This window comes from Hipposideros armiger, unplaced genomic scaffold (genome assembly GCF_001890085.2).
Source record: "Hipposideros armiger isolate ML-2016 unplaced genomic scaffold, ASM189008v1 scaffold_159, whole genome shotgun sequence".
Classification (NCBI taxonomy): domain Eukaryota; kingdom Metazoa; phylum Chordata; class Mammalia; order Chiroptera; family Hipposideridae; genus Hipposideros; species Hipposideros armiger.
In genome coordinates, this window is record NW_017731509.1 from 38373 (window position 1) to 56337 (window position 17965).

The window sequence follows — 17965 nt, forward strand, 5'->3', positions numbered from 1 at the left end:
AAACACAAATGGAAAAAAAGCAGACCATAGCCAATCAAAGCTACATTAAAAAAAAAACCCAAAATTTGAAACAAGTTCAGCTAGTGAAAATTCTCCCAAAAGAACATGAGGAATACTGTAATAAAGCACTACAAACAACTAAGTGTTCTCAAATGAATAATTACAAAGGTAAGAAAACAACAGAAATATAAACATAAAAAGAGAAGTGAAGAAAAACAGGATTAAAATGAGAAGTGAAAGGATTATAGAAAAAGAATAAAGAGAAAAGTCATATAAGATCATATCAGAATGGATGCTGAAATCATGTGGTATTCAAGAGTGAACAACGGGAAAATTAAGTGAAAATCTAATAAGACATAAAGAAAAACAGGAAACCTACCCAAGAATAAAAATGACATAGAGAAGTAAAAACAGTCTCAAAGAAATTATGAACCATTTGAAAGTAAGTTGATTGAATACATCATGCTCCTTTATCCCTAAATACTTTGTTGTCTAGTCCTACGAATAAGGATATTATCTTACATAACCACATGGGCCAGTGACACTGCGCCTGAGCTGAGCTGTCGCCGAGCTGCCAACAGGTGTCAGGATGGCTCAGCTGGTGTAACAACAAGATTGCCTGTTCGATGATAGGCCATGTCCACCCGCAACTAAAAAGGATCTCACTATTGAAAGTAAAAAGCAGTATGACTTGCTATAAATGGAAAGTTACTTAATAACAGGATGAAAAACTTTAAAAGTTGTTAAACTTAAGCTTGACACTGTCTCATGAAATACCTGAGCTTCCACTTTGTTGTAAAAGGAAATGAGCGAGTGCTAACAAGGTATTACAGGTACGCCTGCAGTGACCTGAGATGGAGTGTGTTCCCGTGTATCTAGGGTTGTAAATACAAACCTTTGGGGAACACTTAAATCAGAAACACCTGCAGACAGTTAAAAATGTTAGATGAATAAATACTTTCAATATATTTTTAACAATGTAAAATATGTAAATCTTCATTCTGACAACACTGCATCTTTGAATGTATACTATGAAAATATGCTCCAAGGGCACAATGTCTGCAGATGTTCTGAGCAGCCTTGCTCTTATAGTGAAAAATTTTGGACAACCTGATGTTTTTCAATAGAAAAGTAGATAAATGGGTTATGCAAAATTTATAGTATGGCACTTTGTGTTCTGTTAAGAAGCATTAAATAAATCTGTGTGTATTGGGATGAGTGCTAATAATGTATTATTTAGTGCAAAAAGAATTAAGCAAATAATAACTTAAGATAGCATTGATCTACGGGGGAAAATGCATTTGTATGTTTTATTATGCATGCACATAAAAATAAGACCAAATGGATATTACCAAATTAAGAGTAGTTACCCCCACAAATTCAATGGAAGTGGAATTTTACTTAAAACTTTGACATCTCTTTATTAGTTGAAATTTCTTTGACAAATGTGCTACTTTAGTTTTATAATTTAAAAAATTAAATGATCATTACTCAAAACAATTAAAACATCCATCCAACAAAGAGTTCATGTAATGATTTACAGAAAGTATCATTTTATATATTTTAGTTGCCCTTTATTCTTAAAAGTTTCCCCTTACTTGCCTTAAACAAAACTATTGAGAAAACATATCCACTAATTTGGATGTATGAATCAAAATCAGTCTCCTAAAAAGGATGCTGTGATGTTGTGTAAGCAACATAGTACAAGCATAAATCACCAAGTGAATTGTTCTAATCTCATTATTCCTTTAATGAAATCATAGCAGGAGTCTCCTAACATCCTGTATATATGTAGCATTACTATGGTTCAAAGCAGGAGCCTGTGGCCATAGTCTTCCTGCATAGCTAATAAAACTGTCTAAAGAAATCGTCAGAGAACATGGAACTCAGACAGGGTCAGACACTAAGCTTGTCAATTGCCTGAGACAAAAGATTAAAAGAAAAAAAAGAATTGAGATTATAGAATGATTGTCTTCACAAACATCCACACACAACTTTTCTGCTATGTTCTAAATTCCTGGACTGAGAGGAAAACAAAAGCATTATGATTAAGCACTAAATGCTAGGCCCTATGCTAAAAAAATATATATATCTCATTTAATTATCAAATAACCCCATAAGAAAAGTACTATTGTTATTCTCATTTTCATAAAGGTTACATAACTTGAAAAAGTTTAGATAGCTTCTAAGAGGAAGAACTTGGATTTGAACCCAGCCTATTAAATACCAAGGCACCACCGAGCTATCTCTGAAGGGTGGCTAAGAGCATCCTGGCAAAAGCATTCTGTTCACAAATGAAAGACTAAATGATAGTAGAGTTACAAAACCGGGAAGGTGTAAAATGTAGTCAGTGAGAATAGTAGTAAAAAGAATGGAATATGATGCCACTGGGAATAAAAATCACATCATCAAGTTTTAGTCAGTTTGTTCCTCTGTAAGAAACTTACCTAATCAAATCTAAAGGCTGCTCCTTGTAAAAATAGGAAAACCGAGCCCAGTTCTGGCAAAGCATGTACCTTTCATTGACAGGATAAGGGGGTTCTGATGGCTTCCAGTATTGACCCTACAGAGAGTCAAGAAGAAAATATGTGAATGACGAAGCAAAAGACACGGGCGACGTAAACCAGCACGGCTTTTATGAGGTTAGCGAATGAGGCGAATGTTCTCTCACTTTTAGGCTTGGATTTTCATATTCCATTGATGTAAAATTATTTACTAAAATCTATAATAAACCAAAATAACAGTGATTTATTTATTAAATTCTCACACCCAGTTATTTAAAAATCCAAGTTAAAGTTTGAGACTTTAGCTCTCCTCAAGCTGCTCCTTTCACCCAAAATGTCCTTCCTTCTCTACTCAAATCGAATGTGATAGTCACAGCTCAGGGGTTTATATGCCTATATAACTGGCTGCGACTTTAGAAATAGGCTAACGCTTTTATTGTATAGATTGAAAAATTAAACCCCAAGTGAAGTTCGGTGAATGACCCAAAGTCACACTGCCATGACAGGTATCCCATCTGGGGAACCTATCTTGTCCTCACTGATATCCATTTCCCAAAGAACTTAAAACATATACAACAAAGTTTGGCACTTAAGAGCCTCGGTACTGTTTCATGCATACGTTCTTTCCCTTACTATTGGGTACTGAGTAGCTTTATTAACACCCCTTTGGGACCTACCAGAGCACTGACCATACACAGCTAGCTGTTCAATACATTCTTTTTAATTGTTTGCCTAGACAAGTGAACTACTGAAGATAACATTGAATAACTATCCAATTTAAATTCAGCACATACGAAAATCTCTATTCATCAGGTGTAAGATTTTATATCACCCAGATTCCAACAGTTTTCTTCTGTAGTTAATCGTACTGAATCTTGAGAAATGAAATAGTGGGTTGTTGGAAAAGTCATGAGGCATTTTTGCAACGAAAAACAGAAAAGTCATGACTTTTCCAACAACCCAATAGAAAAAGAAAAAGAAAAAGAGCAGCGGCCAATTTGTATATCTGAAAAAATGATTCTTTAAAGTACATAAGAGAAAACCCAGGACCTAAACTTGAATTCAGGAGAAAAGAAAGAAAAAAAAAGTAAAATTAACAGTACCTTATAGCTATCTCTAGCAATAGCTCACTAACAGTGATTTTCTAGTAAGCATGAAGGACTCTACTGGAAGGCTGGATGCATGGATTAAAATTTCTGGTGACTGAGCTATTTGGTCATTTTAGTTTAGGCTTATGACGCGGTAATAGTGAGAGAATTAATGCCCTAAAAACAAACAAACAAACAAACAAACAAACAAACAAACAAACAAACAATCCTCAAATCCTTAAGAAAGGAATGAGCCCTTTTGTGAAGAAAGATTGACAAGGAATACATTGCAGTGTTTACTATATATAGTCTCTCTACCTTACCAGATGGCCATGGCATTATTTAGAATCCATAATCTCCTAGAAAGTCTTTTGTCCCAGGGACAAAATAAGGGGGAAGCAAAAGGCGCATGGGTTGAGGGTGGTGGGGAAGATGGTTTATCTAAGACTTGAGTTAAATTCACCTGAATTGATACTGTTGAAAACTGCCATTCATTTTGGAAAATTCTGCTGTTCCTTCGTAGGAAACATATCAAAGATAATCAACTAGCCAGTGTTGAACTGACTGGAGTCAATTACCATCCTGTTGAATAAATATTGACAGAAGAAAGCTGGCATAATAGTTTAAGTCCTGGAAAAGAAAGAGTTTGGCTTTGGGCTTTTAGAGACTATTACAGCTATGTTACCTTCAAAATAATGGGCAATGATTTTGATGCCACTTGTTTAAATGGAAATACTTGGTTGTTCTATATTCCTAAGGAATGTGTTTCTCAAAAAGAGAGCACATCATCAAAAACTGTTTTATAAGTATCAAAGATAAAACAGGAATAAAAGAAACAAAAGTTCCAATGGATGATCTTAAAGTAGTTTATACCATATTTCCCCATGTATAAGATGCACCCTTTTTCGAAAAATTTGGGGTCTTATACAGTGGTTGCAGATTTTTTGAGAGTGAGGAGGAGTTGTATGAATTTTATGATGAATAAAACTTGAGTTCAATGACTATATATAATACACTTTTTTTCAAATTTTAGGCCCCCAAATTAAGGTGCATCTTATATATGGGAGTGTCTTACACATGGGGAAATATGGTATATGCTCAGTTGCATGATGTTTACCACCCACAGGTGGTGATATTTAAAACACTGAATATCCAAAAGTAAAGGTTTCCCTCAGAAACCCTCAGAAACTAGGCTGTCAAGCTTTCAGGCTTGGTTAAATGGGTGCATCACACAAAATGTCTCTTCTTTGTTAAACTTATAAAGCTCGGTAGTTTTGTACAATGATCTGCCAGACTCAAAGAATCATTCTTCTAAATCTCAGGTATTTGTCTCTTAGGACTGAAGTCTTTAGCTTGCTTTGCAATTGTACACATATATTATTTCCCAGAAACTCCTAGCCTGTGAGCTTGGATTCATGGTTATGATCCAACAATACCTAACAGAATGCTTTACATATAATTAAAGCCAATTATGCCTTTGATGAATGAATGCATGAATGCAATTTAAGTCCTTTACAGCTTCCAAACTTGATAAATGAGAAAAGATCTGGTGAATTCAGATAGAAATTTCCAAATATTATGTTCTAAAATGTTCTTTTAATATAACTGCTATTTTCAATATGGGTCCTAAAGAAAAATCACGTGCAAACGTAATAATTTTTTTCAAAATGAACTTCCATGAAAAGCTCAATACGAAGACGTCTTACCTATGTGTTTCCACATAGCTGGTAAAGCTCTCAGGGATTTTCCCTACATGTGAGAAAATTAAGCAACTTGTCATGAAAGAGAAAGCAAATGCAAGATTCTCTCTCCTAACAAGGCGACCTCTGGATGTGGGAGAAGGAAAAAGGGCTCAGTGTTTCAAAGCCAAGCTTCCACTTACATCATGGAGTGGATAGGCAGACGAGTAAGTGTGGGAAGTCAGCAGTCTTTCAATCCCAAACTTTTTCTTCCCATCTTCTATGCCAAAAGGACACCGCGAGAGAATATAATAAACCTACAAGGTAAGCATAAAGAGGCACACATTTCAAAATTTTATGCTTTTCACACTTTTTTCAGTCACATATTAAAAATGTCTACTTCAAATGTATAATAGATCGGGGCTCTGATTACAAAGGGAACCTTCCGTTTGCTGTTTGGGGGAAGATGTTGAGAAGGTCAGGCTAATGAGGAGTTTGCAGGTATTTTAGCTCCTGGGGATGAGAGCTCCATATTCCGTTCAGGAGAGCGGAGAATGAATCATAACTTAATTTGCTTCTCCTGTCCCAAGCTCCTGGGACTATAATCAGGGATTCAAGTTGGAGTCTAATATCATTGCTACTAATTCAGTTAGGGGAATACGGAGTAGAATTGATACTTGCGCAAGCTGTCTTGAATACTTTTCCAATTAATTACTCTGATAATTTATTTGGGGCCTTTTCCTGATATCTGAATTTATTAACACAAGATTATCACATCTCTACAATTATCTTGCAATCACTTATATCTTTGTATCCGTTTTCTCCTCCATATAATTTGGGCTTTGGTATCCTCAGCTCTGTATTTCTGTCAATTCAGTCTTACCTGCTTTTTATGTTCCAGCGACTTGGCAGAATTTCTGCTTTTCTGATTGCTGAATTTGGTCTTTTTAGCATTGTTTTAGATGTACTTCCCTTCCCCCCCCCTTTTTAATACTTCATCATTTAAGGAATTGTTGATTGGAATGGTTTTTCTCTCTGAACCACCATTATCTAATCTGGTTATTCACTGATAACTTACTATTCCACCTTGGTAAATAAATCATAACTTATGTAAGGTGGTTTCACAAATAATGTGATAAATATTAACTGTTTCTTTAGGGAAGATTTACCAAAATAAGTTGTCTTGGAGCGCTAACAAAGTTGAAAATTTTACTCTACTAGATATTAAGACTTATAAAGCTACGGTAATAAATACAGCAAGGTATTGTCAAGTAAAAACAAATCCAGACTTCGGAAAGGAAGGATTTCATTCAAAAAGATTATTGTGGAGGGTGAGAGGGGCTATTGCAAGGGGGAGATCCGTGAACATCTGCAAAGTTAGGCAGAAAAGGAATTTGTCTTTACAGGGAGAAGTAAGCCAGGTTCCCAGAGTGTCTTTCTTTGTGTTAAGGAAGGGCTATTCTACAAGCCAGTGTTGGCTCAGGTTGGGGTAAATCAAAGTTTAGGGTCCTGTAGGGAAGGAAGGAGTTTAACTAAGTTTGGTCAATTCAGCTAACAAGTTTTTATGAATCAATGGAGATACATAATTCAGCCAAACATTTATGAAACAAAGAATGGGAATGTGGAGGGTCTGAGTCTGACCCTTATTACTATAGAGTAATAACAATGGGGGAAGGTTGTAAGGGTTACTATAGATGTAAGAGAACTGAAATTTATCTTGTGCCAAAAGGGAATGAGAATTCCTTCAATCCCCTTTCCTTAGAGCATTTCCTATAGAGAAATTGTAATTGTAAAATTTTTCTCTAGCCCTTTGACATGTATGTTAAGTCGTTTTGAAAGCTCAGTAAGCCTCTTGCCAGTTTTACATGTGTACCCAGGAGTGTTTTTCTTAAGCTTTCTAGAAGGTGTCTCTTTTAAATGTAAATATCAAGAAACATGACATCCCGATCTTCCTGTCTCTCTGTGAGTGAAGCACAGGGACCTGGCTCTAAGTTGTAACTATCTGCTTGACACAGAGATATTAGAAATTGTATTTATTTTTTACTTTTTGGATGAAGATAAGTAACACTTCAATTACGAGGTGAATTTGGGATTACCTATGTAGCAGATCGGTCTGCAAAGTCAGTCTGGGGGTGTGGGCGTGGGGGTTATCTATGAGTATGCTTTAAGTCATATGGGGAAGGGTGATTCTTTATAGTAAGTGGTTTCCCAGAATGAGAAGAGTGGGGGATTTCTTTAACTGTCCCTGTTTTCCAGGACTACAGAACTCAGGTAAAGTTCAACACTGTCAATATTGACACAAAAATAGACAGAGACCAAAGCAGCAGAATCAAGCCCAGCAGTAGGCCCGTGACTACATACAATAGATACGTAAGTTATGACAAAGGAAGAATTGTAAAACAGTACCAAAAATTACTGAATGTTTTCAGTAATCGGTGCAAGTTGAATGACTATACATACAGGGAAAGAATGGCCTCCATCTCAAACCATAAAAATTAATTCCAGGTGGATAGTAGTTCTCAATGTGAAAAGCAAAATAATACAACTCCTAGAAGATCATATGGGAAATTAACTTCATGATCTTGGTGGTCATTAAAGTTTAGGACCATTATTCATAAAGTAAAGGCTTGAGAAGATTGACTACAGAAAAATTAAAAACATCCGTTTATCAAAAGAAACCATTAAAAGAAAGAAAAGGGAAGCACAAAGTAGGAAAAGATCAGTAAAATAGACAATGAAAAAAGGGCTCACATAAAAAATATATATACAGCTCTTACAAATCAACTAGGGAAGGCCTAACTAAAAAGCAGACAAGAGGCTATAGCAGGGACTTCATGAAAGTGCATATCTAAATGCCCAATAAATATGTACAAGGCGATCAATCTCATTTATATCAGAGAGATGCAAATTAAAGCCATAATAACACATACACAAATAAATTTCCATATGAAGTAACACAAGCGAGTGAACAAAAGCTCATACAGAGCAAAATCAATTACCCAAATAAATGCTGAGCCAAAGCCAGACTCAAAAGAATGAATACATGCTGCATGACTCCATTTTTATAAAATTTCAAACAAGCTAAAAGAATTGTTGCTGTGAGAAGTCAGCGTCGACCTCTGCTGAGGAGGATGGGAATCATGACAGTAGGAGGCACCAGGGCCTTTGGGCGTTAGGAAGGTTTTCTCTTTTGATCTGGGTGGTGGTTACATGGCTGTGCATTTTGTGATCATTCAGTGAGGTGTACACTTATGATTTGTGGGCCTATCTCTATTTATATTACTAGGACTCTAAATTAGTACATATTTTTATACAGTGTGACAGTGTAATAATATATATATATATATATATATATATATATATATACGTAAATATATATATAATTTTAAATGTCAATGCCTTTAGATTCAGAAATTTTACGTGGTATCCACTTTGTAAAAAACTTTACATCAATGCTGAAATATATAAACATAGGGTTGTAAATTGCAGGATTGTTTGTAATATCAGAAAAGTTGGAAACAAACTCAACACCTGTCAGAAATTGAAATGTTTAATAAAATTATGTTATGTCTATATAAGATGTTACAAAGTATGTATCATGAGGTACATATGATGGTTGTGAAGATGCTTTGAAAAGTATGAAATTTTATACGAATGTAAGATGCTCTTGCAATACTGTTCGATCTGTACATACATAAACCACAGTGTTCTGGATGAGGAGGGGAAAGTTTTATGTCTTAATCTTCCAAACAACTTCTTCAACAGAGCAAGAACAGAACTGTTCTACCGTGAAGGAAGGGAAATTGTTGTGTTTCAGTGCTGAATTCACATGAGGTTTTGATACTCTTTACAAGGAACAAGTAAAGATAAATGAATACTGACACTTCTATTCCTGATCAAGTTCCTAATTTGGTCCTACAGGTTCACTGGTCTTTTGTTAGCAACTTTTTAATGTAACAAGCATATCTGAAGTACTTAACAATTTGCAGAGTGTCTCACATGCATTTTTTTTTTCATTTGGTTCTCCCAGTACTGCTAGCATTATCATTATCTCTTTAAGGGAGGTTATCTTATTTAGAAAGCTGCAGAGTTATGACCTGAAACCAGGATTTCTGATTCCATGTCATGTGCTCTTTATTCCCTTATAGGCTGCCTCTTAGGTTTCTTGTTTTTTAATCCTGGTGAGAAAAGAGAGGCACTTTTTAGTTTGTGGATTCATATTTTTATACATCAATTCTAGGCATTACATTTTGTTTAATATTCCCGTCTGTGAACTTTTAAAAAAAATAGATGTAGGAATGAGAAAAAGTGATTATTTCAAAATCCTTCTAAGACACTTAAGGGTACTGAACCTAAAGGGAATGACATCTCTAACTGCTCAGGGAAACAGAGTAAATAAAATCAAGGGTAAGGGTCTTGTGATTGTTAGTACCTTTGTAATTACATTAATAGGCAACAGATAGGAGGGATAAGAGCAACAAAAAACCTGAATTTACTCCTGTAAAATCAAGTCAATAATAATAATATCTACCACTTATTGAGCACTTAGTATGTTCTGGAAACGGTTCAAAGCCTTTCAAACCTTAACTCATTTAATTCTCAGGGTAACCTACACATATGAGGTGGATAGTATTCCTATCTTAACATGAAGAAACTATGGCACAGACACTGTGAGTGTTTAGGAGAGAGGCTTTAAACGGTAAACTTAAAGATCCTAGGACTACAAATGGAGAAGAAATATTATTATTCAAAAGACTGAAAATGGTTTTAAATGAAAAAAAAAAGTTCTGAGGTTTCTCAAATGCTATCTATATATAAAGAAATGAACACATCCCACTGCCATCTAAAATGAACAATAGTCCTCCTACTATGCACTAAAATTATAAAACCAAACACTAAGATCATAAAACCACTTTACAAGATCTTATAAAATCAAAGTCCTATCTTTCAATTAAATGCTTCCCCAGCAGTGCACGGTGTCTCACTTTTTTACTATGTCCACAATGTCAACCACTGATTTTTAAACTACAATTTGAGAAGCAGGGAGGTTAACAGGGTTAAGTGGTCCAATACCCATCCAATCACACTAAATAAATTCTCAAAAATCTATACAGAAACACCTTGCAGTCATAGTAGCACACATGCACACATATAAAATCACACACAAGCATGTATCCCTTCCTTGAAGGGATGCACCCAAAGGTGTTCTCTACCTACAATTCTGTTCCTTGATGAGGATGGAAAGAAGGTTGACTTGTCATCAATGAGGAAGAGTTCCTGGCGATATCTGGTGAACTGGGCAGTGAAATACTCAGGATGCGGATGCTTCACATTCCTCGGCAGCCTCAGAGGCCCGAGCATGTAGCTAAAGGGGATTTTCTCAGGTCGAGGAATATCACTCTCCTTAATAGGCATTTTGATTCCCAACACTTCAGCATACGTGGCTAAGACCTCCCACGGGGCATGGATCTTGACAAAGTAAGTTCGTCCATCTTCCGAGTTCTGTATGAAAAGGAAGCAAAATAACAGAAAGCTTATTAATCTGTTTGGTACTGAGCTAATTAAAGAAACAAAATTGTATAAAATCTCAAACAAATTAAAGATGTCACAGGATTTTCAACTTATTGAAATTTTCACCAAAACTTTTAGAAGAACAAATGCTCAAAAACAGATATATAGTGTATATTATACTTACATATACATGTATGTGTATATATATATATATGTGTGTATATATATATATATATATATATATATATATATATATATATATATATTATATATGTGTGTGTGAGAGAGACAGGTACAGAGAGAGGCCAAGAGAGAATATTTTTAAAAATATATTTCAGGGTCAACGTACACTAGCTTGAAACCCATAGATGCATATGTTATTCTGGGCAATCAAGTGTTTAGCGACTAGCTATGCACTCAGAATTAGGCTTAGGATATATGAGGGATACATACAAAGTATAAGATGCATTCACTCTTTTTACCCAGCCTCTACACCTAAAGGGAGAACTTTAGATAATAAGGGTTCATTAAACAGGAGAATAATTACGTTATGGATTGTTTGGTGTGATACATATTTATTAGTTCAGTAAAAAACAGGGAAAAATAAGAACTAGAGAGTATTAATTTAGAACTAGAGAGCATTAGAGTTTCATGGACAGAGCAAGATCTGAAATAGGTCTTTAATAACAATTTTGAAGGAAATTCTAGAAAACTAGTAAATAGCAATAGGTTAAATAAAAGAGAACTTGGCATATTCCTGAGTAGTAAAAGCATGTTGGCTTAAACAGCGGTTGTGCTACAAAACAGCCAGTTTAACTAGTTAGGGTGCCGGGTTGCAAGCAGCCTTCAAAATGAGACAGATAGAAAATAAAAACCACATCTTCACTTTCTTTGTATCCTGAATAGAATTATTTATGTCTCTTTTCAAAGTGTTCTACTCATCTTATATTCAGGGCAAAGGCCAACTTACCTGAACAACCACAGTCACTACCATTCCAAGTGTACGTATTTGTTGCCAAAAAAAAACGATTGTATTGTTCCCAAACACCAAGTTTATCCACTCAAGCATCACAGTAGGAGAAAACAACACTTAAAATATCAAGATTCTGGTATAAATGAACAACTGCTTTTACCGTTTTGTCTTCAATTTCCAATTCAAGACCTGTTTTTCTGAGGTTATATTCAAATTCTTTTCTTCTTTCCTATGGAAAAAAAATTGAACAGAATTATGTAGAACACTATTCATGCAGTGATAAACAGACTTGTTACACGAAGCCCGCGCCTCCCGATGGTCCCCTGCCTTCCCATGGTTGCACATAAAGTTCTCTACGCATTATCCCCATTTTAGTGCCATGTGCCACTTTTCACCTAGACTTTATTTCTCAATATAACTATAAAAATCCAATATATCTAGGGATAATCTCCAGGAAATGTGCAGGATTTCTATCTGAAAAACTTTTACTAAATAACATATATAAAATTTGAGAAACAGAGAGATATATCATTCTCCTAGTTGGAAAGACACAGAATCACAAAGATATCAATACTCTTCAACTAAATGATATTCTTCATGCAATTTTCAGCCAAAATATCATCATGACGTTTCAATCTTGAAGAACAGAATAGCTTTACTTAGAAAAAAAGTAAAATTAAACTAAAGGCAAATAATCAGTACTGCGGGCTCCAAAGCAATGCACTGATGGTTGAAAAATCTTTTGGCTTTAATTATGATCTAAGTGTGAAAATTTTCATAATAACTGCAATTGTAAATTGTAAATTGTAAAAGGCTTCATTAGAATATTATTATAGGATGCTCATCTTCAAATGCATATGTCTACCTTGAGATATCTTCAAACTTCAACAGGAATAAAATATAATTTTAATGTGTTCTTTTTCTCTCCTTCCATTGTTTACTATATATAAGAACAGGTCTATGATAGTGGTGCAAGTTCTCTTTTCTCAGCTACCCTTTCATAATTGCTCTTCTCCTATGTTACCCAAATAAGGCAGACAGGAAACCAGACAAGGTGGGGACGGGGACTTTAAAAATATTCTATCAGTACTGAAAAGTGAGTGGCTCTTCTCATTGTAGTAGCAAATGTGTTTGCAAGTCATATAGTTGCCAATTTTCTGAGCTCCACAATATTGAAGACAGGGCTAATAGGACTGTTAGCTCACAGATCATTAAACATTACTTTTATGATAAATCACTTTGTAGTTTGTATAACTCAGAAGCTCAAAAAAGGTTAAAGCTGCTAAAATAATACTCTTTGTATTCTAATCTATTATACTTATTTATCTGAAGAAGCTGAATTTACACTAATGTAGAAACAAAACAGGAATATAGTTGAAGCTGAACCATCTCATTCTAAAAATAAGTCTCATTCATCTATGAATAAAGGAAGTCTTTTTTAAAGCCATGATGCCCATCTCATTAATTGATGCATTTATGATGAGTTTTCTTTTTATGTTTGATAAGTACTTGTCAAATTTTTTAATAGATTTATGATGCTTTCTCAATTATGTACTTCAACAATTGTAAAAAAAACTCAAAACAAAAGAAAAAATTTAAGGCTTAGACTGTTATAGTTAAAGGAAATGAAAACATTTCAATGTAAATGCATCTATTTGCTGTAAAGATTTACGATTGAACAAAAATAAAAGATTATCAAAGATAAAACATTTACATTAAGAAAACTTTATGTGGGGAGAGTGGAATGGAAATTTTAGGTGGAGAAAAAATAAATGATGTAAAATTTCAAGTGTTAAAGAAGGGTTTCTTCATGTAATTTATTGTTTTAAATGAATGGTGTTGGGTATCAAATTTCCATGGCATTTACTTTTTATGGATATATGCTAAAAAGTGATTTAACTAGACAATTTACAATAAGTGTAAATTACATCCTTTGGAACTGTTGAAATGTATGATGACTAATAGGAGATGGGAAGACTTTTAGATGGGTCAGGCTTTTGTGGGAAGTTCAGGAATTCATTGTAGACCTGCCAAGTCTGAGATGTCCGTAAAAATTCCAAGTAGAGATGCAGAACAGTCATATGGGAGAGAAGTATGGACTGGAAAGGTAAACTTTGGAATTGGCACAGACACATATTTAAAGCTGTGAGACAGGATGTATCATCAAAGAAACTGATGTAGGTTGAAAAAAGAAGAGGATTAAGAACTGGATCCCAAGACACGACAATAATAAGGGATCAGGGAGAAGAAAAGATTAAGAAGCAACTAGTGAAATAAGAAAAATGACAGCCGGCCGAGATGCTCAGTTGGTTAAGAGCTCACTCGAGAGTCTGAGCTCTGAGCAACAGCGGTTCAATTCCCAGCCTGAGCTGAGCTGCCGCTGAGCTGCCAACAGGTGGCAGGATGGCTCAGCTAAAAAAAAAGAAAAATGAAGAGAATGAGAAGTCCTGGAAGCCAAGTGAAGCACACACATAATAGAGAAAGGAATGATCAACTGTTGCAAATGCTGCTAATAGGTCAAGATGAGGGTTATGACTTAATTGCTGGATTTATTTATGTGAAGATCAGCAGAGTGGTTGAGCTAAAGGCCTCATAAAAATGGTTTTATGGCCAGCTGAGTGGCGCGATGGTTAAGAACTGGCTTGGGATGCCAGAGGGACCCAGTTTGGATCCCAAAGGGCCAGTGACACTGCCCTCCACAGCTAAGATGCTGAACAACAGCTCCACCTGGAGCTGGGCTGCCGTGAGTCGCCGGGCGACGGCGTAGGCTGCAGTCCCTGTGGCAGTGGGTTGCCATGGGCTACCGTGTGTAGCCAGCAGCCAGCGTGAGCAGCCAGCAGCCGCAGTGAGTGGCCGTCCAGAAGCCGGCGACTGATCTGCCTCGCCCAGGAAGAGCGCAATGATGGTGCCAACTTGGGCCAGTGAAGCAACGTCCTCCACAACTAGACTGAAGAACAAAACGACAGCAACTTGTCTGTTCCCCTTCCCCCAATTCCCCAGCACTGTTCCCATCCCCCCAATTCACCAATAAAAATCTTTAAAAAAAATGGTTTTAAGAGAAAATTGGTCAGAGAGGAATCTGAGACATGAACAGCAGCTGGCAGTGAAATTGAGATCAAGAGAAGGTTTTGTTCTTGCTTTTTTTTTTAGTATGGAAGAATTAACAATCTGTTTCTTGAAAGAAATGGTCTAGTAAAGAACAACACAAAATATAATTTAGGAGAAGAAAGACTTGTATGAGCAATATCCCCAGGCAGGCATACAGAAAAGAGTGAATAAGACAGGCTTAAAACTGCTATCCTTAGAAAGGCCTGCCTGCAAGTTTGGTGCTGGTGCCTGGGAACCTGGTTTGGGGGAGGGTTCCCACCATTGACAGAAGTGATAAAAGTCACTAACTTTACCTTAATTGTTTATACAAACAATGTAGTTTATGCTAAACATCTGTTTTCCTTTGGGGACTATGCAATGTTGCTATGTGCTAGGCAGAAGGTGACAAGGTGATCAGCCCCCAATAAAATCCTAGGGCATTGTGAGTCCTATTGATCTTCCCTAGTGGGCAACAACACTCCACCTGTTACCAGAGGAATTAAGTACAGTCTGTGTAACTCCACTGAGAGAAAACTCTTCTTGTAAGCTTGCTCCTGGTTTCCTCTGGACTGTGCCCCATGTATCTTTTCCCTTTGCTGATTTTGCTTTGTATCAGCTCACTGCAATAAAACACAGCCATTGAGTATGACTACATGCAGTGCCCTATGAGTCCCTCTAATGAGTCACCGAATCTGGCGGTGGTCCTGGTGACTCCTGGATTGTCACGCAAGAAGAAATGGGACCCAGGGCACAAGTGGTGGTGTTGGCTTTAGGCAGAAAGGTAAATAATTTGTCTGTGTTAACAGGAAGAATGGTAGATTACACAAATAAATATGTTGGTGGATGGACAGTTATGGTGATGGAAATTTAGTTTCTCTTCTACTTGCTTCAGCTTTCTCTGTGAAGTAGAAAAGTGTGGTCAGCTAAGCTTGAAAATGGGGAGGAGGTACTGGAGGTGTGAGAAGAGAGAAAAAGTGATGAAACAGTCATCCCACAAAGTGGAAAGCAGAATAGAACAAGGAAGTATGGCTGCCAGACAGCATTAGGGCCCAGCTGAGGTCCCAGGACACATATGCTTTTCTTTCTGCATGGTTCTGGCATACAGTAGGTAGAGAGTGGGGTTTAACTAAAATTGTTGCTCTGCCAAGTAAGTATAATTGAAACAGGGGTGTGGGATTTGATGGCCTATGTCATAGAGTGATTACATTTGTTGACATGAGATTCAAGCTGGATCAGTTTAGGAAAGAGGCAGATAGGGAGCAGAGGTACAAAGATGGTTAAGATCATTGTATCTTATCTGGCCCTGGGGCAGTTGAAGGAAGACGGGTATTAGTCAGAAAGATGTGAGGGGTTGGTCAGACAGATGAATGCCTGGAACAAGATTATAAAGAGCTGTAGTTATTAATGACAAGTTCAAGGGGAGTGAATGGCTGAGTTAGACACTAAGAGAATTAGAAAAGGGGGTGCAAGGAACAGAGAGATTAGGATGGCAAAATAATCATCGAGATATATGCATGGGATTATCAATAATTAAAAAAGGAACATTGGCAGAGAGAGTGATAGTGACCCAGGGGCTAAAATTGTTGAGAAATAAAAGGGAAGATCCAGGGACAGATTCATGACAGCAACAATGCGGGGTAGTGATAACTCAGGTGAAATTTAAAGGTCAGGAGTTTTAGGGGTAAGGGAGGGGGAATGGACTGTAATCAACTATAAGATAGGGCAAGCATTTACTCATCTCCAGAAAAGGGCTCTATCAAGAAAAATCAGCCATATCATCAATAAATCAACAAACAACAAGTGCTGGAGAGGTTGCAGAGAAAAGGGAACCTGGTGCACTGTTGGTGGGACTGCAGATTGGTGCAGCCACTATGGAAATCAGTATGGAGGTATCTCAAAAAACTGGAAATGGAACTACCATATGAGCCAGCAATTCCACTCCTAGGTATTTATCCAGGGAAACCCAAGACACTAATTTGAAAAAAATATATGCGCCCCTATGTTTATTGCAGCGTTATTTACAATATAGCCAAGACTTGGAAACTACTACAGAATGTGCTGCTTTTTATCATTCCCATTTCTCTCACGTAGGTACTTACCGCCTTTAGGTCTGCGTCTTTCTTTATATCATCAACATAGGAAAGCACAAAATCAATTTGCCTAATCCCATCTCGGAAGAAGATAGAATCTTTGCTTTGCTTATCTTTTTTAAACTGCAGAAGACATGAATGACACATGTTTAAATGACAGTTTTATTTTCAAATGGCAAAAACATGATAAGAATTAGCTAAAATTTGGTCACTAATTTTTTTCAGTTCTGAAATGACAGATGAAGATGAAGAGTTTTCATCAACAGAAAATTATGCTTGTTTCAGAAAATGAAGTTCCGTAAATGAGATATATGTTAACCACTAAAGACTTAAGATGAAACTAAGTATATAACAACATGCACACACAACAAAAGGATGCAGTTATGCCAAAGTATAAAATATATGTATACATTGATCCCCAAATGCATATTCAGAGAGAGACTTGTTATCTTCATGAGATAACAATTCCAATTAGTTCAACAAATAATTCATGGTCACGCACCACTTTGGGGGTATAATTAATTATAGACCAATTAATGACTCACACTGTAAAAAAAATAAACTTAAGATTAATGCTTATAATATGATTTCATAACATTGCCACTTTCCAATTCAACTTTTGAAGAGTTAAAATAACATCAAGGTGCAGTGAAAAATTAGGAAGCAGGTAGCTTGCTGCTGGCCTCACTACGAGTAAACTCTCATGCAAATCTCCTTTCAGCACCAAATGCTTAGGTGAGCTGAAATCAATCCTTTGTTAAAATCTGAGTTATGAGTTCTCTCAGTATAATATTCAAACATGTAAATTCAACTTTCACACGTTGTATAGTACATTAGTTCTTTCCCTTTCAAAACTGCAAAAACACTAGAGAGTTTCAGAAAGAGAGGATTTCATGTTTGAGTGACTTGGTTTTCTTCGTAGTTTATATGCAACATATAATACTTAATACTTGTAATAGCCCACATGTACTACTTAGAATGATGCAAATAGATTACGCAGTGGATGTCAGTCAACTCTCTAACCCTGTGATGC

At 36.2% G+C, this 17965-nt stretch overlaps 1 protein-coding gene across 1 annotated transcript in view; it reads right to left on the reverse strand.

Annotated features, from left to right (window-relative positions):
* Positions 1-17965, reverse strand: part of ANO5 (anoctamin 5) — a 65481-nt gene that overhangs the window by 32255 nt on the left and 15261 nt on the right. Inside the window, exons 2-6 of the mRNA XM_019651354.1 lie at positions 16942-17055; positions 11916-11984; positions 10489-10773; positions 5475-5588; positions 2448-2563 (exon numbers count right to left, since the gene is read on the reverse strand). Coding sequence (XP_019506899.1) covers positions 2448-2563; positions 5475-5588; positions 10489-10773; positions 11916-11984; positions 16942-17055 — 698 coding nt within the window. The remainder of the gene's footprint in view (positions 1-2447; positions 2564-5474; positions 5589-10488; positions 10774-11915; positions 11985-16941; positions 17056-17965) is intronic.